This window comes from Eschscholzia californica, unplaced genomic scaffold (genome assembly GCF_041429995.1).
Source record: "Eschscholzia californica isolate CP2 unplaced genomic scaffold, dmEscCali1.0.p SCAF_2, whole genome shotgun sequence".
Classification (NCBI taxonomy): Eukaryota; Viridiplantae; Streptophyta; class Magnoliopsida; order Ranunculales; family Papaveraceae; genus Eschscholzia; species Eschscholzia californica.
The window spans coordinates 32,042,474-32,067,429 of record NW_028238309.1 but is presented as its reverse complement, the minus strand read 5'-3'; the positions used below and the strand labels follow the sequence as shown (position 1 = coordinate 32,067,429).

At 36.3% G+C, this 24,956-nt stretch overlaps 1 protein-coding gene across 1 annotated transcript; it reads left to right on the top strand.

Moving 5' to 3' along the window:
* Positions 1 to 2,727: 2,727 nt before the first annotated feature.
* LOC147557420 (dehydrogenase/reductase SDR family member FEY-like) lies at positions 2,728 to 24,316 on the top strand. The gene is made up of 9 exons (XM_086664030.1): positions 2,728 to 2,877; positions 4,086 to 5,407; positions 7,476 to 7,596; positions 7,709 to 7,826; positions 14,997 to 15,133; positions 17,635 to 17,736; positions 23,132 to 23,236; positions 23,793 to 23,838; positions 23,974 to 24,316. The coding sequence occupies exons 2-9, from the start codon at positions 5,151 to 5,153 to the stop codon at positions 24,174 to 24,176; spliced, it is 1,089 nt and encodes a 362-aa protein (XP_086520156.1). The 5' UTR covers positions 2,728 to 2,877; positions 4,086 to 5,150; the 3' UTR covers positions 24,177 to 24,316.
* Positions 24,317 to 24,956: the final 640 nt, after the last annotated feature.

Sequence of the window (24,956 nt, the reverse complement as noted above, 5' to 3'; positions counted from 1 at the left end):
GCTATCTTTCGGAGAATTGCTTGATCCTTGTACTAAGACGGAGTAACTCCTAATAAGAATCATAATTCAAGCTTTGCTAAGAACTAGAAGCTTTCTAGATATATTTTTAGGTGAAAAAATAACACCTACTCTGTTCATTTAAAAAAAAAATCAATAAAAGGATTCTATTGATGATGCACAAAATGTGCACACGTTAACTGACGTCAAGCAGTCAACCAGGCTAAAGGCAGCAGGACTGCTGGACCTTCAACGCTTCGCCTAGAACTGGGAGGTCGGCTAGGATTAGCTAAGGGGTTCCAGCTCTGTTTCATCCACGACACGGTATGATGAGCTATGGGGTTCTCTAAAGAAGTAAGTACGTAAGCATGACTGATGACTTAAACCCTAAACTGGGAAGGCAGAAGCGCGCCACACGCTTACCGACTTAGTCCAAAATCTTCTTAAAGATCTCAGTCGGTTACGGATCTCAAGTGTTTAAGTAAGTTTGGGCTTTGAGGAGGAAACATCTCCTCGAAGGTCTATCGCCTCGGCAGGATATCTACGCAGTATCCTTGAACTTAGGAAGTTCTATTTATCCTAGATACGAGATAAACCTAAAGGGAAACCCTAATTATGAATAAGAGAAAACTTCCCTAAACGGTGGATCGCAATCGCCTCATCTACACCGTCCATCATAGTCGGTCTAATTCAGTCTATAAAAATGGCCCCCATCGTCTTCCACATGACACTATGACTTACAATCACAAAACCACTTCCACTGAGTAATCAAAACTCGCCAAAAGGTTCAATCAAAATTCAACCTTTTACGACAAAGAACAATCTTACTATCTTGAGCGTCGGAGCGATTTCCGAACCCTTTGCAAGTTTTCCCCCCAGGTTTCTAAGGAGCTAGGAGCGGGAAGCAAGGATCTAGGAGCAGGGAGCAAGGAGCTAGGAGCAGGGGTCTAGGAGCGAGGAGCAGGAATCACAATCAACCTAACAGGATATCCTTTCATAACGGACGTTGTCATGCATCAAGTCCCTATTTCTTTACTGATTAACGGAAAGCCATTTTTCGACATTAGCAATTGGCGCTAGAAGGAGGGGAGACTCCAACAATACTATCAATTCGATAACCCGAATCTTCACTCATTCTACAGATTAACCACTTTTATCTTTTCAAATCAATCATGCCTTCGGAGGACCACACACTGGAAGGACTCCAGGCCGGACTCCCCACTGCGGACGAGCCTATGGCCAAACCCGAGCCACCCAGAGTCGGGGGGGCACAGAGAGAAGAGGAAATAGAAAAAACGGCAAATATTATGATACCCGTGCAAATCAGACGCATTCTTAGTGAAGTCACCTACATCGGCAACATGTTAACCAAAGCCGAGAAAGAAGAGCTCCGTACTTTCCTGAGGGTGCACCGACTTGTTTTTGCTTATGGAACCGATGAGGTTCTTGAAATAGATCCTTCCACCATCACCCACAGATTGAATATCAAGGAAGGAAGCAGGCGTATCAAACAAAAGAAGAAGAATTTCACATCGGGGAAGCAAGCGGAGATTGCCAAACAAGTTGACAAACTGCTAGCTTCTGAAGTAATACGAGAAGCCTAATACCCTGATACCCCGATTGGCTGGCCAATGTAGTGTTTGTACCTAAAAAGAACGACACATGGAGAATCTGTGTGGACTACACCGACCTGTCCCCCTGCTGTTTATTGACCAACAAGTAGATTCCACTTCGGGTCATGAGCTGCTCAGTTTCATGGATGGCTTTGTCGGTTACCACGAAATAGTCATGCACTGGCCTAATCAAGAGCACCCCGCGTGCTTAACGGATTGAGGGTTGTATTGCTAATAGCAGATGCCTTTCGGTCTCCAAAATGTTCGGGCAACCTACCAGCGGTTGGTCAACAGAATATTCGAAGATCAACTCGAAAAAATAGTGGAATGCTACGTCGATAACATGATCGTAAAAGCAGCAGAGTTCGTAAAGACCTCATACTGAACCTCAAGATAGCCTTCGACAGGCTCTAAACCTACAACATGAAGCTAAACCCAGAAAAATGCACGTTTGTAGTAACTTTGGGAAAATTTCTCGGATTCATGATAAGCCACAGCAGGATAGAGGCTAATCCGACTAAAATCATAGCTCTCATACATGCCTAACCTAGAGACACGAAAAAATGTCCAAAGGCTAACAGGAAGGTTAGCATCCCTCTCGAGGTTCCTCAGCAAAATGGGAGACAAAGCCCTACCCTTCTTTAAAACACTCAGAAGCATATCAGAATTCGAATGGACACTAGAAGCCGAGCAAGCTTTTCAAAACTTGAAGACGCACCTGATGAGCCTGCCTCTTCTAGTCAGCCTGAACTCGGGACACTAGCTAACCGTTTATCTGGCGACATCAGGAGAAGTGCTTATCTGCGGTGGTAATAAAAATAATTAATGAGATCATGCATCTGGTGTATTTCGTCAGCAAAGTATTAAGAGGAGTAGAGTTTAACTACCCCACTATCGAGAACCTAGCTAACACACTCATCTTGACCGCCAAGAAATAATCATTAGAAGAATATAACGATTTCCTCTAGTACGTCAGGATTCTATTGGTCATGAACATCGTAAGGTGACGCTCTTCGCGAATCCCAGTGTAGCACTCTCACTTTAGAGAGGTGCCACTAGAAAAAGTAGAATCCCCAATAGCATAATCTTTATAATTCTAAAACCCCTTTTTTGCTTCAGCCGTGAGAAATAGTGAAAGAGGGCAACAAAAGGTTTAGGAGGAGAGGAACAAAAAAAAATGAAATTCTAGAGAGAAAGTGGGGGCAGAATGAGGAGCATCAATGGCTTTGCATAAGGTCTTATTTCTTCTTCCTTTTGCTAAACTGAGGTAGACTTCTTATTCCGTAGGGTTTTCATTGCCCTTTTTAATTTCAGAATTAGTTTCGAATTGTTGATTAATAATAACTACTTCAAACTACCAATGTATGTTAGGTTATCATCAACTTAGACTAAAATTTGTGATATGTTAGACATTTACTATGATTCATAACTATTCTCAATAGCAATATAGTAACCCTACACAATTAAGTTTATATAAATAGGGTAAAAATACAATGGACAACAACCTAGACTACTAGGGTGATATAAATAGAGTATGAATACACCCAGCCAGCAGTCTAAATACTAAGAAGTACTTGTATTAGTGTTCTTGATGTTGACGATTGATGCATAAGATATATATGATGTAGTTTTGCATCTCTAAGCATACTTACGAAAGTAAACCCATCGTAATTAGTTATAGTGATATTAGGAATGATATTTATTGTTTATTAAATGTTTGGTGTATGAGATGATATGTTTGTGAGTTTAAGCACAAATACTATTTGAATATGTGTGTGTATTATATTGCCTAAGGTTGTTAACATAAAAAGCATAGGCTAATCGGAGCTAAGAATGGTTGGCTCGGCATATAGATCGATTGCAAACACTAGCTATTAATGTGATATTGGATAACATAGTGACCATAGTCTTGAGTTCTGTTTCTGGATTGAACTAACACTGGTTGGCTAGACATGTGAGTCGATGCAAGCACAGGTTTCTCAATGTGATATTGGACAACCCAGTGGACCATGGTCTTGAGTTCAAATATGGATTGACAGTTGTAGTCCATGACTAATTGGCGGTTGGCTCGATGCAGACACAAGGTCATTCTTGTGAACCACATAATTCTAGCTTGAGAAGTAATTTATCAACTAGAGGTTGGCTCGCCTCTTACATAAATGTGGCGCGCGATGACCGAGGGGTCGCATGGTTTATTTGAAAGGATTAAGTCGATGCAAACACGGATGACAAGTGAAGCCATCTCGTAGACCTCAAAATTTCATAACCCATTATAAGGAAGTTGTATTGTATAAATCTTTTCAACCGTGTAACAGGTTGACTTTACTTGTGTTGGCTCAAAAGTGGTAAAACATTAGACTATGTTATTGTCTTTCTTCTGTTCGATACTTTGTTTTGTTGATGGATTGGTCTACTTAGACCTTAGGTAATTGGAAACTTACTAGTTGGATTCTGACCCAGCCTATTATTTTTCAGGTAATAGAGACCGGGGGGTGCCACCAGTTTGATCTCAGTTCGTTCGCTCAAAATTTCTCTCGTAGATTTCCCTTTCAAGATTAGATAGTTGTTTGGACTTCTTTTTCTTAGATTCGTAGTACTAATTTCAGTTTCGTTTACGAACTGATGTAAACAAGATATTTAAGAGATTATGATTTATTTCATTCTTCGTTAGTTTGATTTATGATTTCTTATGAGCTCCATGATGTATTGGTTTGTCATTTATTTGGCTTTCATATTTATTATGTTATGATTCTGTGGCGGAATGCTCTATATCTTGGTTTCACGGCGGTCGACGTGAAAATTGAGACTTGGGGCGTTACACCCAGCATACCCATGGTTTCGATGGGTAGGCCCAACATTTCACTCACTTAGGCAGTGGCTTGTCGGGCACATTCCCCTCCCCTCCCCTTTCCCCAAATAAAATGCACGTCAGAGTCCCCCTTCATAGGCATCAGATCATTCTCACATGCTCTAAGAGGCATCCTGTTTGACATTGTAGGAAGCGTATAATTGTCTTCAAGAAAGACATTACTCAGCCTGGACCGAACTTTTTTCTCTTATCATCCGATTTTATTTTTATCTCTTTTTAGTAACGATGAAATGATGTAATTCTTGAATCAGGAAGTGGTTGATTTTTCAAAATCATGAGTTTATCTGATTTTGAATTATAAAATAAGAAAACAGACAAGACATATACCTCATCTTTCTAATACTAATTCAGTAAAGAGATAGGACTAAGAACTATATGTTCTAGAAAACAAGACGTTACTGATTAGAAATACGTAAGACATTGAAGTGTTCTCTTTTTTAGTTTTTCTTCTGTTAACTTATTACGAAAGTGTTTTCAACTTTAGATAGATACAAAATCAAAGATATGCCAGTGACACAGAAAATAACAGTTGGCCTCAAGAGTCAACCATAATAGTGTGTGTATATATATATATATATATATAGTATTGTTTATTCTTTTAAAATGCACCGGCCCGTCTCCCTCATTTCAGGATCAGGCTATATAAATTAAGACTCAGAGTTGACATAGGCATGATTAATAAGAAATTTCAACTTTTAGAGTGGAAGAGAGGGAAAATGGAGAGGATGAGAGAACTAATAGAGTGTGTTACAGGATTATGGCCAATGGTGAAGGATGTGTTGGGCCAAAAGTTCCATACTAACTATCTGCCTTCTTCTCCATCTGACCTACTTCTTCTTCTTCTCAACGAAAACAACAAGAAGGATTTAGTTGGTCTTACTATCATAGTCACAGGAGCAACCAGTGGTATTGGTCTTCATTCTGCAAGGTATGTCTATTCAATTTAATCACACCTCACTATGATCTCCTTAGATTTAGTAAGCCACTCGCTAATTTCTATCCAGAATAGAATTATATACATCAAGAATATTACTAGCTGTTTTTGAAAAAAAAAAATATTGTTAAATTTATTTCTAGGGTCCATGGGTTTTAAGTCCAAAATAAAGTTCAAAAAGGGTTTAAGGTCCAATCTTCTCAAAAATAAGTTTTTAGTCCTTTTCCGTTTTGAAGAAACATTGTTGATACATAATGTGTAATGTATAACACATATAACAAAAATGAAATAAAGTATGAAAAAAATGAAATAAAGTATGAAACTTTAACAATAAATAACAGGTAATTTATGAAACAAAACAAGAATCAATAAACGGAAAAACACTTTAATCTTGACATATAAACATACTTTAACTAAGTTGGACTAAATATCCATTATAATTATTATTTTGGCTTAAAATCTTATATTAATATTAGGGTGGACTAAATGTGTGTTTAGGGGTAGATTTTTGGACTAGAAACCCAAAATTTGTCATTTATTTTTCTATAGTTCAATTCTTAAATAGAAATTTCAATTTATAAAGCTGCATGGGTATTCCACGTTCATGAACTTGGTAGATGTTTCGTTTTTTTTTTGTTGAAATTGGTAGGTGTTATGTTAATGGTACATGAAATTAGTCCGTATATCGTCGTATTCCAATTATAATTACCAAAATTTGAGGGGTTTTCTTAAAACTCAAAATCGTTGATCCCTTTTAATAGGTACACGCAGGACACTTTCAGAACATGTTGGACTACTATAATTAAGAACACATATGCAAACAACTGATTGCTCAGTTAGTTATGGGTCTACTTTGGTAACTCAAAAGTCACTAGTTCGATTCAGTACATTTGAACTTCCGTATGATAGTTTTAAAGGTCTTTATATCACCTTCACAGTCCAAAATATTTTCAGTGGCGGTAGTTATAGGATTTATTCTTCTCATTATATATTCCTAATGTATCTATGTCAATTGTCATGTAATGAGTATGAGTCAATGACTCGCGAAGTCTTATGCTAAAATAATAAACATAGTAGAACTTTAATTTGGAAGCAAGTTTTGGGGGTGTCCCTTTCAAATTTTCAGCATATACCTACTTAAATTAACAATGACAATATTTTGTCAAGGAAACTAGGTTTTCGAGCGGAAATCCTATATAGACGACTAGGAGGGTGTTTGATTTTTTAGCACTTGTAAGTGCTACCACTTACTAAGTGATTATCACTTAGTAAGTGATATCACTTGTAAGTGTTGTGGCGTTTGTTTTCCATCACTTCTAAGTGCTTGATTTTTGTTTTTATATTAATTCTAAATGTCATAAAAATGAGAAATTGTCTATTTTGACCTTAAAGTATTTACATATTACTATTTCATACTAATTCATTGTGCTCGCGAGTTTAGATACAAGAGAATTACGGTTTATGAGTACTTTGTGTTGAAAATATTAACCTCAAATAATTAAAAAGTATGAAGGAGAAAGAAGTTACATTGCATCATGGAGTTTGGGTGGTTCCGTGACTAATGAAGGAAAGATGTGAAAAAAATTTAAGAGAAAAGCTTAGGTGAAGGATGAGTGAGAAGGAAAAGTGTCATTGCTAAAGTCATAAAAAGATTTTTTTACTTATCAATTGTTTAAGATTTTCTTTTGGATTATAATCATATTGGTAATTATTATATTCGGAGAGGGATAAAAATGTCTTTTTTAGCATTTAGAAAGTAAGTGCAAAAAAATAAGCTCCAAGTTGGAGCTTACTTTTTTGCACTTACTTTGACCCCACTTACAAGTGATATTCACTTATTAAGTGAAAAAACAAACGGCCTAAAATTGCCGGCCCACACTTATTAAGTGAAAATCACTTAATAAGTGCAAAAATCAAACACCCTCTAGGTTTCACCCACTTCAAACAGAAGAGAGAAATATGGGTTGAAATCTAGTCATCTTCATAAAATTCCAGCCAAATTTTGCCTTGAAAAATTATTCTTGAAGTAATTTAAACTTGGTAATTACATTACATATAATAGGGAACTAGCAATAGCTGGAGCGCACGTTATAATGGCTTGTAGGAACATCAAAGCTGCAAACGAGATCATAAATAAATGGAAGGAAGAGACAGCGCATATTAGCAAACCGCTTAATGTTGAGGTAAATTGCACCTTTGAAGCTTGAGAATAAATTAATAATAATACAAAAATAATTCATCATATTATAATCATCCATAAAAATAACAATCAATTATTTAATTAAATGTCAACAGGTAATGGAGTTAGATCTTGTCTCTATCTCATCAGTTAAAAGGTTTGCTGAAGATTGGATGAGACGTGATATGCCTTTACATGTTTTAATTAACAATGCTGGAATCTTACAGATGGGAGGTCATTTTTCTATTCATAATGTTCTTATTTTTTTCAAAGGAAGAATCCTGAAATCTATTTTATGTCGTGAAACAGAAAATTTGTCATGGCTTGAATAAAAATACGCGATAACTCAAAAATACTATTAAATTAATTTGGAATATTTTGTAAAAAGGGCAAAGTAATGTTCCAAGTGATAAGTTTGAAGCATAAATTTGAAATTTTTTGAGTTTGGAGCATTGACTAACTTTGACTTAATTTTCCTTCCAAAGATAACAAAAACTAACTTTTTAACTTAACTTTCCATCCAAAGTTAACGAAGACTAACGGATGTTACTGTCAATTTTTCATTACTGTTAGTTCTAGCATCGACGACTCACATTATTTTGCATCAAATGGTCGGAATTAACTCATAGTTTACGACCAAAACTTTTTCGTCTGTAGAAGAAGTCCACTTTTAAACTAATGCAAACTCCATGTACATTTGGCTCCCCTCGCTTTTGATTCCTGCTTCCGTCCTTGCGTGGGCTTCACGCCAGTGTCGGACCAGGATTCTCTATTAGTGGGGGCACATATTAGACACTAATAAAGATTCGACATTTTTAGTCTTCCCTCTTGAACTATTGTTTAATCTCTTAATGTTTGAAGACTCATTGACGGTATAATTCCATTTAAAGGATCTCTCTATTATCTTTGAATATCTAATGAATATAATGATTATGTTTCATAGTTTAGTACATCTATTACGTAATTTTTATCCTAATATAAATGTAAAAGTATTAATTCACAAAAAGATATAAAATAACAAACATAAATTAATAATTAAAAGGAATAATCGAAGATTATATGTACATGTCGTTATGTCATTCTTAGTTAATGAATTAACGCGAATGTCTCTCAGTAAATAAAATATTGAATAACTGGATTACATAAAAGTAATTCACTATAATAAGAAACGTTAATGGTGTTTAAATTAATATACCCCTTCCGTCCAAAATGAATGACCTATTTTGAAAACCCAATTTTTAAGGGAACATCAATAATTAGAGTTTGACTTTCAAAAATAACATGATTTTCCAATTCCACCCTGCACTACAAACGACAATGACAATGACAGTTGATTTTATCGATCGACGAAAAGAAGACCAAAACAACATTTTTTTATCGCTCCTGCACCAATAATATTTACTTAAACACTAATTTAACCCTCGAAACTACCCTTGAACTCATTGACATTGCAAATCCCCTCCTCATTATAAATAATTCGTCCACCATTATCATATAGTCGCCCGTGGACAGAGAAGAATTCACAATTCCTTTCTTCGTAACAATAACCTTCCAACCCCACAACCGATTACCATATATTGAAAACTAGGATCTCCACTATTGAAACCTTATTAAAAGATATAGAGTTAATTCCGTTTTGGCCCCCAATTTGTAACAAACTCACTGTTCTGGCCTCCACAAGTGTCTGGGAGTTCGATTTGGTCCTCAAGAGTACTTTTTGGCCTGTTATTACATCAACAAGCTCTGACCCAACATTTTGTATTCCTATTCTACTCCTGACTAAATCAAAACCAAATCATATCTGTCAAATCAATTAACCCTAATTATTACCCCTATTTTCTTCCCCCGAGGCACTTTCTTCTCCATTTCCGGTTGTTTTTTTCCTCTCTCTGTACTCCTTGTTCTTCACTGAGATAAAATTGAAGATTTTATTCTCCTTGTTTTTGTTCTTGTTCCACTCGAAAAACCAACCCCATTTTTCAATTTTATTCTCTCTCACCCGTTTTATCAGCAATTATAAATGGAAGACTCATCTCTAATCCAATACATACTACCTCAAGATACTACTTCATCAAATTTTCTCTTCTCTTACTCTCCGGCAAATCGTAATCAGTCGATCCTGATCTATATTAACGGCTTAAATTCCCTTTCAATTTCTTACCTTTCAAATCCCCGATTCCTGTTTCTTCATCTCTTGGACTCGTTTACTTATAATGGGATGATTCGCCTGACTCAAAACTTGTTTGCTGTAATCCATTGACTCATAAATTTCAAGTATTACCACCCTTGGATCTTCCTGGTTAAGACATGGAACAATACGTATTACCAACTCCCCATTGGTTTCTTGAAGGTCAATATGGGATTGGTTTCTTAAAGTCGTTAGTAAAATCACCTTGAATTTCACCCTGAAGATATCACCTCCAGATTTCAAGCTTCACACTAAATACCTAATACCAACTCCCTTAACTTTGTGTCCTATGCATCTGCATGAACCCATCATCATACGTATCTCCATAACCAACCCAAGATCCAGAAATCACCCCCAATGGAAGATGACTACTCTAAAATTTTCATGTTGAAGTAATTCTAACACCTCGGCCTCCATTTCAAACTACATCTATCCATGGTATTTGGCCTAACACCAAAAAAATTTCATATTTCTCTAAATTTTACTCCAAATGTGAAACAAGATATTTCATATTTTTTCTTTCCACAATGATAAACTACAAGAAAAAATCACTTAAAATCATGGAATAAAAAGATAATCAACTGCTAATAAATATTTACAAAAAAATTAGAGTTATTTTCACTTAGCGAAGAAAAACAAGAACAAGGAGTAAAAAGAGAGAGAGAGAGAGAGAAAATCTGGAAATGGAGAAGAAAGTGTGCGGGGGAAGGAAATAGGAGTAATAATTAGTGTTAATTGATTTGACACCTAAGGATTTAGTTTAATTTGGTCAGGGGTAGGTTAGGAATACAAAATATTGAGTCAGAGCTTGTTGATTTAATGACTGACCAAAAAGTACTCTTAGGGGCCAAATCAAACTCCAGGACACTCATGGGGGCCGAAATGATGAGTTGGTCACAAATTCGGGGTCAAAACGGAATTGACCCCAAAAACATACTTCTACCGTAAACTTTGACTAAATTTATTTAAAAATATGAACTAAGATGATTTAGAAACTAGAGAAGAAAATAAAGGAGAAAAAGATTGAAGTCTTGTGATATCGGCGGACGGTGGTCATAGAAGCGCCTACTGCAACTGTTTAAGCGAAAGTTAAATAAGAACGAAAACTCTGCTTGTCAGGCTCTTTTAGGCTCTGATACCATAAAAGGTTTAGGTTTTTGGTGAGGAAAACCATTTACCTCAATCTTTATTTATAATATAAGAATATTACAATGGATGAAACAAATAATGTCAACACAGTAACAATCTTAATTCTAGTGTATCTGTATCTTGAAAATATTTTCCTTAGTTTGTATCTTGAGTAGGAATACTTGATTTGAGCCCCACTTTTACCCCTATTAAACTATTATTTGAATCGCTAGTATTTATTCATTTGTTTTTGGAGGACATTAAGATTACTTCTTTTTCGGCTGCGGCTTTGGGGAATAAAGAATAATCTCCGGATAATAAATTCTCTAGGGAATGTTTTCTTGTATATTCTTGAGGGAATATTTTATTTTAGTCCAAAAACTCACTTGACCAAACATTTCCCCTAATATTTATCCTTTTTATCACCTTCACCACAACAACTTCCCACCACCACCATTCCGCCCACCACCATGCCGACCACCATTGCACCTCTTCTCTTTCCTCTCTTCTCCTCTCTAACTCACTGTCACCCCCCTCTCACACTCTCTCTCTCTCTCTCTCTCTCTCTCTCTCTCTTCCATTGGAGATCACTCTCATTATTTCTCTCGTTGTAGACATATCTCTCTCTCTCTCGCAGTCTTTATCTGTGTTTCTTGCAATCTCTCTCCACCTCTCTGTCTCTCTCGGTCTGTATAGATCCCTCTCCCTCCTCGATGTCAGGTTCTGACGAAGTGAACACTTCTCTATGTCGAAGCAGTGTCTGTGCGAGAGAGGGAGAGAAATAATGAGAGATCGATTGAGAAATAATGAGAAATTGAGAGAGAAACAATGAGAGATCGGGAGACATAGATAGTCAGAGCAATAGAGAGGGATAATAAGAGATAGACAATTAGGATCGAAGGAGAGGCTAAGAGAAGAAGAGGGAGAGAATAGGAGAACAAAAGATATATGGTGCTGGGAAAAAGAGCAATAGGAGAGAACGATAGAGAGAGCGATAGGGAGTAAGAAAATCAAGATTATGGGGTAATGTTTGATTAAGTCAATTTTGGACTAAAAAAATATATGCCCTTGAGTCAATATTTATTGACTAAAATCTTTATTCCCCGGAGAATTTTTTATATTCCTCAAAGACGCGGCCTTCTTTTTCCTCCTCCGTTACAGAATAGGAAATATTTTGGCATCTTTTATTTTCCAATTAAATTTCTTAAAAGTTAAAGCAAATTATATAAATTAATTAAATAGTTGTTCACTTTCTTAGCTGCTATATACACAAAATTTGAGGACAACTTTCAAACAATTGTTGACAATCTTGATCATCAAATATTTATTAGTGATTTTGTAGATAAAAATGTGAAAAAAAACATGTTTAATGAGGTTCAGTCGGATATTTATGACCTACATCCTCGGAGAAAATCACAGCGGCTACATACTTTATTCCGCACAATTGTGGTGAACTGTTAAAATAATTGAATAATAATTGAATGATTTAATCCCTAAAATCATCTCTTATTTATAGAGTAATTAGGTCTTAAGATTTCCTAGTTTTCTCATAACTAAAATAAGGAACGGTATAAAATCTATCTAATATTACCATTACATAGTTACAAGAATATCTTAAATGTAAGAAAACGAGGGTATAACTCGTGCCCGCCCGGCACAAAGAGTTCTATCAAATGCGTTACGTGAGGTAATCTATACGTGCCCCACATTACAGCTATAGGCGCCACTCAAAGGCTAAAGTTTTAAGGGATCTGTATGTAAATGGTGCGCCTACAACAATAACATGGGTGCCTTTAAGTCTTCCCAAAGAAAAATTGGATCTTTGAAAAGATGTTCTTTCTTATAATCCCAACCCTTGGTTGATTTTTAATGAAATCTCTTTGATAGAGTAAATCCTAACCATTAGAGACAAACATGGGAGAACAAATCTTAGCCACTAGGAGGAGGGTGAAAGATACCCTCCTACCTTATTATATGGATATATCATCAATATCTTGGACTCATCTTGATCGTCGGATCGCTTCATCTCGATTTATGTCATATCTCAATAGAACAATACTCTAGAAATTATATTTTTGTATTCAACTAAGCATGTTTTCATGTTCTTGTGTACATTACAATAGTGTGATCATGTTATATATTTTTAGTGGAAAATCCTTTTGAAATCGACTAGCTACATGTCACACAAGTAGAAAAATTGCATATTAGCTCTTACCATTGCCAAATAAGCTAATGCCCATAACCATTTTTGAGTAAAAGAATTAAAAAGTGGTTGGTAGATTGCCCGATTTCGATTGCTTACAAGATTTATTACAAGGTCACTTTTGAAATGATAATTATATTTTTTTTTTTTAGTTAAACTAGAAATTACATTCATATGTAGGAAATCAATCCAGAACATTACATGGCTATGAGATTTTGATTCTTTTGAGTACAATATGAGATTTACAGAAGTAAATTACAATACAGAACTTACAAAGATAAATTACACCATGAAGGGAAAGGAGTACAACATTACAAAAATTTAATGAAAAGACCCTAAAGGTCACAAAATAAGAGGATCCTCACGATCACGAATGAGAAGACCCTAAAGGTCAAAAATTTTATAGTACTAAAATATATGTAGGAAAGATGAAACAATTAGAGAAATGTATGTCACCGGAGAAGAATTATGAATGTCACCGAAGATATTGACTTTGATTTGAAAGATGAAGGTTGAGTTAATTCCATAACTTCATCTTCTTGTTGTTTATGGGTAGGTTTCTTTCCTCCAATGATAGATACTTCTTGTCATCTCCCATTGTGCTATTGTCTTCTTCTTCCTTGATAAGGTGGTGCATTCCCATTTCTGTGCACTGATCCCTCGTCTGTTTCAATCTCCACCCTCTTTCTCTCCATATAAAGAAGAATCAGATCAAGAAAGAGAGAGATCGCAGTTGATTCGGAAACCCAGATTGGTTAGGAGGAGAGCAAAACTTGGGTATTGAAAATACCTTCTAGTTTCATGTCCTTCTTTCCCGTTTTCTATCTTACTCTTTCTACTGCTAAAATGATTATATAAATTAAAAGAGGAAACATACTCGAAAAAGAGGAAAGTCTGGAGAAGGAAACCCTCTTCTAGAATTTATGAAGATCTGGGATTCTCTCTTTGTGGAAGATCTCGGTATCTTGCTCTAAGGACGGAAACGGTTACGCAGAGATCTCAGAATCTCTCTCTGAGGATGGACAAAGTTACTTTCTTAAAATATTTTTGAGGAAGATACCTTTTTTTGTTGCAAGGCGGAAGATACCTTGTAAAGGAACTAGAGGAAATATTTTTTTGTCTGGAGGAAATTTGTTTCTTTGTTGCAAGGCGGAAGATACCTTGAAATGATAATTGGAGCATTTTCATTTAAAACATATCATTAATCATCTTCATTAAACCCTGAAAGATTTGCAAATAGTTGTAGAAATTCATATAAATATTGTGAAAAATGTATAAGGGCCAAATTTCAACAAGTTGCTCCGCGCCACTAAAATGTCAGGGTCGAGCCTGTTCCCAAGAGACTTTTTTAGACGGGTTAGGCCGGCGATAGGCCCAAAATAATACAAAATTATGGGTTTACAAACCAAACTTAACATTAACTTGGTAATAAATTCATTTTTTTAATCTCTGAGTTTTCCTCATTCAGATACACAAATACATCACTAATGTGTTGGTTGTTTAGTGAAGGTGTAAATATGTCCATGTAGGAAAATTTTATTTTTTACGCAACACAAACTATGTTCTATGAAATTAAACAGTAAAACGCGTAGAGTTGTTAAGATTTTGTTTAATGCAGTAGCATAACGGTGCGACGTAAAAAAAAATGATCTGTTTGGTAAATCCCAAAATATAGTGTCACCTGAAAAATGATTTGATTGGTGAATCCCAAAATTTGTAAAGTTTTCTGACTGATTGTGAATTTTGTGTTAAAATTTGAGTTATGGTACTATTAGGGTGTACTTTTTGGACCTTCACGCAAATTTCTTTTGGATGACCCAAAACCGCAGCCATTATATATATTTCCCAATGCATAAAGTTTAGTATTTCTTGGTTAAATTTGTAGGAAAACAAAGGTTTACCGAAGACGGAATGGAGGAACAAATGAAAGTTAATCACTTGTCTCCAGCATTGTTAACTCTCCTTCTCTTGCCTTCCTTAATCAAATCTCAAGCCTCTCGAGTTATCAACCTTAATTCTGTGGTATCTTTTATGCCTTTGGTAGTATTTCATAATAAAAATATTATAAATACGTCAATACATTGCACACACATTATGTATAAGTATACATTTCGATGAAGTAAGTGGTTATTCCCAAAGGGTAAACCCAAACTGAGAGAGTTAATGTAAATGAAATTCATTTTCTCTTAAAATCGTCAATCAAATAAACAAAAAAGTTCAATATTTACAAATCTTATACTGAAGTATTGCAAGGTGTTTTTACTATTGGTAATTAATCAAAACAAGTGACAAGCTGTTTTAAAAGCAAATTTTTTTTATTGCTAACCCTTTCAACCACCTGTTGTTCCTATTTGGAATTTTAGGCCACAAGAAGAAAAAGAAAAATGTGAACAAAAAGTCACTCAATTAATGGTAGTTACCATCTCCATTGTTTCAATTAATACAAGTTTAAGACTATATGGTCTCGAATAACATACAAGGTCCTTCATGCAACGCGTAATAGGCAGGAGATTAACAGTATAGAGACCACTCCTCTATGATTGATTAAATGAAACAAAACTTTATTCAATAAACTAAGCTCCCTTAACAATGAACATAAAAGGCCTATTTATAGGCTTGAAACCCTAAAATAATAGAAGTCTAAAAATACTAAAACTCTAAAATATCTAGAATCTGGAAACTAAAAAAAACTAAGAAATCTTCTCTAAAGCAATTAATATTCTGAAACTACTAAAACTAATAAAATATAGAAATCGTGAAGTACTAAAACAGAAAATCTTCCTCTAGGTCATCCAATTCCTTACTTGTCACGACCCCACTTAGCATAAAATTCTAATGCTATTTTGTCAGCTTTATCATCCTCCCGGGGTTGGACATAATTCAACCTCGAATTTGAATCGTCCTCGCCCGAAGCATCTCTAGAATATGGTAATAAGTCTTTGACATTAAAAACATCCAAGATGTGCACATGACTTAGCAATGTCAGACGATAAACCTTCGGATTAATTTTTCAAGTATCTCTAGTGGTCCAATTTTGCTTGTTGATAACTTGTTATTTTCGCCCACTAGGAATTTGCCTTTGGTTAAATCAACCCAAACATACTCGCCCTCCTCATGCTCCACGTGTTCCTCTAGGCTCGCCCTATAATAAACTATATTTAGTAAAGTCGCGCTAGGAAATATGTATTTGATGGTGAACATCCTTTAGCGGTGGCAAACCGTCAGATAGATCTGTAGGGAAAACATTCGTGATTTCTTCCATTGTTGGGGAAACATAATATGGAATTACTTCATCCACAATACTACTTTGAGTACTTTCCTTGCCAATCATCATATATTAAACATCAGTTTGTTCAACCTCCTCAATGAACAACCCATGAGATAACAAATTTGAAGTCTCACCTTTGTTAGTCGTAGGAACATCAATTTGTTCAACCTCCTCAATGAACAACTCACGAGATAACAAATTTGAAGTGTCACCTTTGTTAGTTGTAGAAAGAATCTCTCTACTAGGTAGCAACACAATTTTCTTCCTGTCGAATCGAAAACTCTAGGTGTTATTTCCTTGCTTCACTTGTTGCAAATTTTGATACATTAACTTGGTGTAGTTATGTGGAAGAAAAATTTCACGCATATACTTCTTCATCTTCTCCCACGAACTTACCTTTGATTTCCCTATTCTGGACCGCATTAACTTCTGTTGCTGCCACCATGCAGCAGCCCTATCACGAAGTCTAGTAGCCACAAGAGGAACCTGTCTATTTTGAGGTATCCCCTTAATCTCTAGAATATCGTCAATCGCAGCTAGCAAGTCGAAGAATTCTTCAGGTTCACCACGCCCTCTGAATTCGGGGATATCAATCCTCAATCCCGTTTCCCATCTCCGAGAATCGTGATTGGTTTGGTTCCTTCTTCCCCGAACGCCTCTAGCAATAGGATTATTAAAAACATCATTAGTCGATTCATCATCCCTTACCGAGTGACGATTTGGTGTAGTCGGGTCCCTTTGATAAACAATGAAGGCATCTAACTGATGCGTAAATTCTTCCATCATTCGAGTCATCTGTTGCCGCCATTTGTTAACACCGTCTAATCGTTGATTTATAGCTTCAACTCTTTCATTAGCAATATCCATGGGATCCTCCCTACCTCTAGCAGGTTGTCTTCTCGGTGATATTGTTAAAGATCGACACAAGCTCTGATACCAACTGATGCAACACGTAATAGGCAAGAGATTAAAAGTATAGAGATCGTTCCTCTATGATTGATTAAATCAAACAAAACTTAATTCAATAAACTAAGCTCCCTTACCAATGAACATAAAAGGTCTATTTAATTCTAATGTTATTTTGTCAGCTGCATCAGTCCTTTTATAAAGTGGAAAATAAAAAATCTGAGGAATCCATCCTAAAACTTATTATAAATGTAGATTCAACAACATTATTTCAAGTATTAATTATCATTTGGTATTAAATTAAATCGATCTTTTATTTGCATATTGCCAACCCTTGTTCCACTTGCAGGCACATCATTATGGAAATGTAGATATTGACTATTGGAATAGTAAGATCGATGAAGAAAAATATAGCGCATTCAAAGCTTATGCATCAAGCAAACTAGCAAATGTATGGGTTTGATTTTTCTTTAATATTGAAATAATACGAACATTTGTGGTAAGTGTCCGCGTTGTTAAGTTTGTGGTCATCCAACTCAAAACCAATTGGTAATAAGTGGAGACGACCTACACATTATATTCTTGGTTTCGAGTTACCCATTCTTCCATGTGGGACTATTCTCACATGCCCCCTCACGTGTGGCGTTCTTTGAGCCTAACACGTGTTTTTTTCTTCATGGGTGACGTGGAACACGTGTGTCTTTTAAGCCTATCACATGTGGGCATAGCTCTGATACCATGTTCCAGGGCCTGTTTAAGTCCGTAAAGAGACTTATGCAAGCGACATACGTGATTAAGATATCTTTCATCAAGAAAGCCAGGCAGTTGCTTCATAAAGACAGTCTCATCGAGGGTTCCGTGTAAAATGCAGACTGCACATCTAGTTGATGTAGAGGCCAATCTTTTGAGATAGCTAGAGTCAATACTGTACTCACTGTGCATGGCTTAACCACCGGGCTGAATGTCTCAGTATAGCCGAGCCCTTCCTGTTGATTGAAACCTTTGGCAACCAGCCTCGCTTTATAGCGATCAATGGTACCGTCTGCCTTCTGCTTTAATCTGAAAACCCATTTACACCCAACAATATATTGGGAGGAATTCGAGGGACCAAGTCTCCATTTACCATTTCTATTTAAAGCGTTGAACTCTTCACTCATTGTTGTTCGCCAATTAGGATCAGTATTAACTTGAGAAAAGAAGTCGGTTCAATAACATTGGTTGATATAATAGGATGTCCTTGGTAGTAAGAGAAGCGAAAATACGAGGTTTGAATATCCCTGCTTTAGAACGTGTAACCATGGTGTGAGATGGAGCAGAAGGTGATGCAGGAAGTGATGCACATGAGGACGTTGATAACGGTGATGCTGACTCGAGTGATGGTGATGTCGGCTCAGATAAGTTAGGTGGAGGCAATGATTCCGATACAGATGGAGGTGGTGGTGTGTGTTCAGAAAACCAATCTGTATGAAGAGTTAAGACAGGGGGAATAGTAGGAAAAGAAAAAAATAAAGGAAGAAGTTACTTGATCAGATTTCTTACCCGGAGAAGAAGTGGTAGGGGAACAAGGGAAGGCACTTTCATTGAAGATAACATGGCGCGACACATAAAGTCGTTTAGAGGGAAGGTGGAAGCAAAGGTAACCCTTCTGTTGAGCTCCAGAACCAAGAACGAGATAGGGCAAAGAAAGTGAGGCAAGCTTATGAGCAGAATATGGACGAAGATAAGGGAAACAAAGACATCCAAACACTCGCAAGTGAGTGTAATCTGGTTTTTCGTTAAAAAGAATTTCAACGGGTGAAATAGATGAAGTAAATGAAGGGAGTCGGTTAATTAGATAAAAAAACACTTTGAAAAGCCTGTGGCCAAAATTTGAGTGGCATAGAAGCATGAGTGAGTAGGCATAAGCCAGATTCCACAATGTTGCGATGTTGTCTTTCAGCCAACCCATTCTGTTCAGGTGTGTGTGGACAAGAAAAACGATGAGAGAGACCACAAGAGTCCAAAAAAGGATAAACTTCTTATACTCACCACCATTATCAGACTGAAAATATTTTATTTTATTTTGACAAAATATTTTCAATTTTTGTTTTAAAACCAACAAATATAGAAAGAGCATCAGATTTATTAAACATTGGAAAAGTCCACACACATCGACTATGAAATCTAAAAAGATAATGTAGTATCGGTGCCCTTCACGTGAGACAACTAGCGAGGGCCCCCAAACATCAGAAACAATTAAAGAAAGAGGTTCAAAGTAAATGGTGTTGCTAGAGGGAAATGAAAGTTTAGAACTTCTGCTTAGCCGACAAGACTCACAAAATGTAACACTACTTCTAGACACTGGTAAACTAGAATTAGAAATAATTGATTTAACTAAACGAAGAGTTGGATGACCAAGACGACTATGCCAAGTATCAACAAATGTTCTTTCACCAACGAGAGTTGTAGAAGATGATGAGGCTAGAAGAGATCCATTGTTATCCAAAACGTAGAGGCCATCCTTATTCGTATCGTGTAGAACCACTCCCCGTGTTCGACGATCCTTCACAAAAAATACAGAGGGTGAAACTCAAAGAAAACATTGTTGTCTTTGGAAAATTGAGAAACAAAAAGGACGTGGTAGAAATATGAGGTACATGAAGAATTTTTTTTAGAATCAATTGCGAGAAGGAGAAGAGATAGTGGTTATACCGACATGAGAAATAGGAAGTCGTGAACAATTACCAATTCGAATTGGATCAGGACCATCATAAGGTGCAACCATCTGAAGATTTGAAAACTAGTTTGTGAGGTGATTTGATGCACCACTATCTATTACCCATTGTACCGGAGAAGGTGGAGTGGAAGCTTGAACATGTAGTGGAGATTGATAAGAGAAACTGGAAGTCTGCATAGCTGGATCAATATGAGCAACATAAGCTTGATGTGTGGAAGGAAAAGAAGCAACCGAAGGTAAGTTATGAGAAGTGAACTCCTTAAGACGATAAAACTTCGCAGCAGTATGATTTCTTTTTCCACAAAGTTGACAAGGCCCTTGTTGATGGCCAAAAGAAGAACCATCACGTGTATTAGTATTGCGAGTATGACGATCCATCTGTTTGGTACACTGTGGTTGAGATAGTTGTTGCGAAGAGGTTAAGTGAGAGGAACGAGCAGCTACATGAGCAAATGTAGATCCTTGATCCTGAGCATTAAGACGCATCTCAAAAGCGAGGAGATGTGCCTGAAAATTGGCCAGAGGAAGATTAGTTAGGGTTATAGTTAAAGTAGTAAAAGTAGGATCATATATACTATCACGACCAGCAAGAAGAATTTCTTGATATTCAGGAATGGGAACAGGGCGACCAGCGGCACTAAGAGCGTCGGCCAATCGTTTGGCATGAAGAAAATAATCAGCCATTGTTAGGGATCCCTTTCGTATCGTCTAAAGCTCGCGTCGAATCTGCATAGAACGAGCAAGATATGAAGAGGCAAACTATCTTTCCAATGAAAGCCAAACATCTTGGGAAGTTTCCATCCCAACTACTGTTGCAGCAACATTCTGAGAGAGGGAGGTTAGGACCCAACTTAATAAAACTATAGCTTGCCGACGCCGTGAAAGATAAAGAGGATCGTATCATCTAGGAATTGTGGGGGTGGAGATTGCGACCCATCGACAAATCCAAGAGTTCATAACCTTGAAGAAGGGGAAACATCTGTGACTTCCAAACTAAGTAGTTGTTGGAGTCCAACTTGAAATTGCTAACACGATGAACATTAGTCGGAAGAACTGGACAAGTGTGTGATTGCGATATAAGAGTCTCACCATGAGATGATGAAGAACTTTGTGCCATTGCTGAAGCTAATGAGATAGAATCGAACTCCGCTCTTGATACTATAAAAGAAAAGATGGTATCTTTAAAATTCTCCTTTATGTTTTATCAGGAGGATAACTTATATCTATAATTAAAGTAGTACAAACTTACAATGAGATAACTATTATGCATGGGTTACATGATCAGATAACTGTTGAGGTAAAGATAAACATAATATCAAAGATTTTGGGAAACCAAATCTCTATGAGATATTGGCATCGTGTGATGATAACTCATCACACTGTTTCTGTTATGGTGCCTCAATACGCCCCCTCAATAACTCCATCTGTTTCTCATTCAAAAGGAGTAGTACCAGTGGTTTAGTCATAATATCGGTGATTTGATCGCATGAGAAGATAAATCGAACTTGAAGCTTTCGATCATATACCCTTTCATGATCAAAGTGGAAATCCAACTCTATATGCTTTGTGCGTCCATGAAAGATTGTATTAGCAGTGAGATATGTTGCACCAATATTGACACACCATAGAATAGGCACTGAAGAACACAAAACCCCAAGTTCAGAGAGGAGGGACTCAACCCACATGACTTCAGCTGTAGCAGTAGAGAGACCTCAATATTCAGCCTCAGTGCTTGATTTGGCAACAGTTCGTTGTTTGCGGGCAGGGGCGTGTTTGAGGGGGTGCGACAGGTGCCGTCGCACCGGGCCCCCCTCAAACCACATAATTTTCTTATAGAGATAGGGGCCCCTAAATTCCGATTAGTTATATTAATTTAGCAGTACACAATGAAACAAAATGGTGATGTAGCTGAATTGGTAAACCTCTTGAGTGTTAACAAAGAGGTCTCAAGTTCAATCCACCCAACAATCACTTTTTTGTTTATTTTATGAACTCGTTATTATCTCAAACTGTTTCTAACAACAACTATTTTCTTCACAAAAAAATAACAACTATTAGTTATGGTATTAAGTTATGGATAAAGTGATAAACTATTAGTTTAGTTTGTATGTTTATGAAGTCGAATACTTATTGTTCTATCTTTTCGTGGAAGGAGTGTTGTCAAATGTGTATGGTTTTTGCATAAAAGTATTTGGGATGAAAAAATACACAACTTAGAATAAGTATTCAACTCCACGGAAGGAGTTAAACTTTTTTTCTTATCGAACTTAGTTTCTTAAGAGATAATTACTAAACGTATAATGTGTGAAAAGAGTTTACGTTTTGATATCAGTAGAGAAAGGGCCCCAATATTTTTTCGCACCGGGCCTCCAAATTCTCGGCCACGCCACTGTTTGCGGGAACTCCATGATATGAGATTGCCACCTAGATAACACATCTTGCCCAATCGGAATCAAAATAAGCACATATAGAGAGGGACATGGAGGCTCGGTAAGGCCATAGTCCAAAGTGTGCTTTAAGTACCGTAAAACGTTTCACTGCTTGCCAATGAGAAACAGATGGATCATGCATAAATTGACAAACACGATTGACAGCGAAGGCAATGTCAGGTCGCGTAAACAAAAGATATTGCAAGGCACCCACGATGCTCATATACGTTGTTGGATCATCAAACGAAGGGTTGTCACCGATAGTTAAACGGACAGAACTTCCCATAGGAGTAGTAATGGGTTTAGCACCTTCCATGTGTGCACGTCGTAGGAGATCCAAACTATATCGACGTTGAGAAAGAAATAACCCCTTGGAATCACGCGTAGCTTCAATGCCTAGAAAAAATGATATAGGTCTGAGATCCTTAATAGGTGATCGACATATACTTAGTCAGAAGCCGTGATAATTATATAATCGACATAAACCAATATATATTTGGTACTTGTATCAGTTATACGAGTGAAGAAGGACGAATCAGCCATTGAACCTTTAAAACCAAGTTGAAGTAAAAAGGTGCTAAGTTTTTCCAATGTAGGACTATTCTCACAGGCGTTTATTCTTATAATCGTGAAATGTCTTATTTTCTTTACTTTTATATTTTAATTCATTTTTACATATTTTTTTTCCTTTTGATGGTCAGCTTATGTTTCTTAAGGCCCTTGCCACCAAGCTAAAGGTAGAATCAAGTAATATGGCTTCCATACAATGCATTGCAGTTCATCCAGGGGGTGTTAGTACCAACATAGTAAGTTTTTCCAAGGGTGATGATGTAGTATCTTGGTAATAATATCAGAAACTAATGAAATTCTTACATAATATAATTTCACTTTGTGTTTAATTACTTTTGGTCAAAGTCCAAAAAATATAGCTCACTATCAAGTCCACTCATAAAGAACAAAATAAGATGTAAGTCCAAAAATACAACTTTAATATAAATAGAGTCCAAAATTACAATGTTTATTGTCTCATTATATTCGTAACACCTTCTTTACTCTTATATTATATTATAGCTCATTTCATTCTTCTCCAGTTTTAATCTCGAATATATTTAGTTCTAATTATTTTCTTTTATGTTTTTTGGCATTTAATTTCTAATCATTTTGTTTCCAGATTTTACGTTTGTAGTCGCATTCTTTTCCAGAGGTGTGTTCCAATATGTAGACAACCGTGTACATACGTAAACAACATTTCCACAAGCTGACGAAATATGTGGACCTACAACTAATGTTTTTGTACTTTTGGCTCATCAGTAAGAACAAAAATTTCAGGCTTATGCTTATGGCTCTTATTTTGGGTTTCAGGTCCCAGGGATGAAGGATGGCATCTTGTTGTTAACTCCAGCTCAAGGTTGCCAATTTCTCTCATAATCTATATGAGTTGTAGTTTACTAACTAGGGTTCATTAAAACATCATATTGACTTGCTAACTTTTTTATTTGCTTATTAGTTATTTTGTGTTGGGTCCTAATGTTTTGTGTTGTAGGAGCAAGGAGTGTCATATTTTGTGCAATAAGTAGTGAAGTCACTGAGAACTTGGAAAATGGTTTCGTTTACTACTCGTCGAATTGTAAGCCGGATACAACTTCATCATTGGTTGATGACTTAGATGCTTGTTATGGAGTCTGGCAGAAGACAATAGAGACTTTAGAATTAGACTCCCATTATATTGATCATTTGTTTTGTTAATTTAAAGAAAGGCTCAAATCTGTTATCTGTTTGTATTTATGTATGTGTATGATTGAAATGTGTCATAAACAAGTAGACAAGTTGAGTTTACTAGCATATGCTTACAAAAAGAATAAAGCTGCTTTTCGTTGATAGTTAAATCGTTGTAGCCTTATGTGGGTGTACTCGCAAGATCATTAGTGTTGTTTCCATGGCTCAATTCAAGGTCGTCTCCCTCCCTCTCTCCCCCCCTCTATCTCTCGTTTACACATTACTTTTTTGTTTGGTAGTTGAACCAAAATAGTCTGGACTAATAACTATATTTCGAGTTGTCACTCAATTAAATTGTTTCTTCATAGAGTTTTTGTTGTACTCAGATCAGAATAGCTCATTTTGTAATTATCAGAGAGATGAAAACATTATTGTAGCAATAAACATTCATTCAGACATAACCGAGATAGACTTAAAGTAGGTTAAGTTGAGGTCATAATAAATTATGGCCCCGTCATTGGGACATAAAGAAAAATTTCCGGGAATACAAAATTAACTTTAAGTAAAACAAAGGGGTCGTAGATAAGTACCGTGTTTTGTGAAAGGGGCATGACTGTTTATTATTTTGCAAAGGGGTCGTGGACTAGGATTGACCAGTTAATTTTTAACGCCGTTAAGTTTTAACACCGCTAAATATTAACACCGTTAACTCTAATTACATTACTTAAAAAGTTATGGTTATATTTAAGTAAAGTTACCTAATCTGACATTTGTTTTAAACGAAAATCTTATTCTGTTCATCTTCTTCTC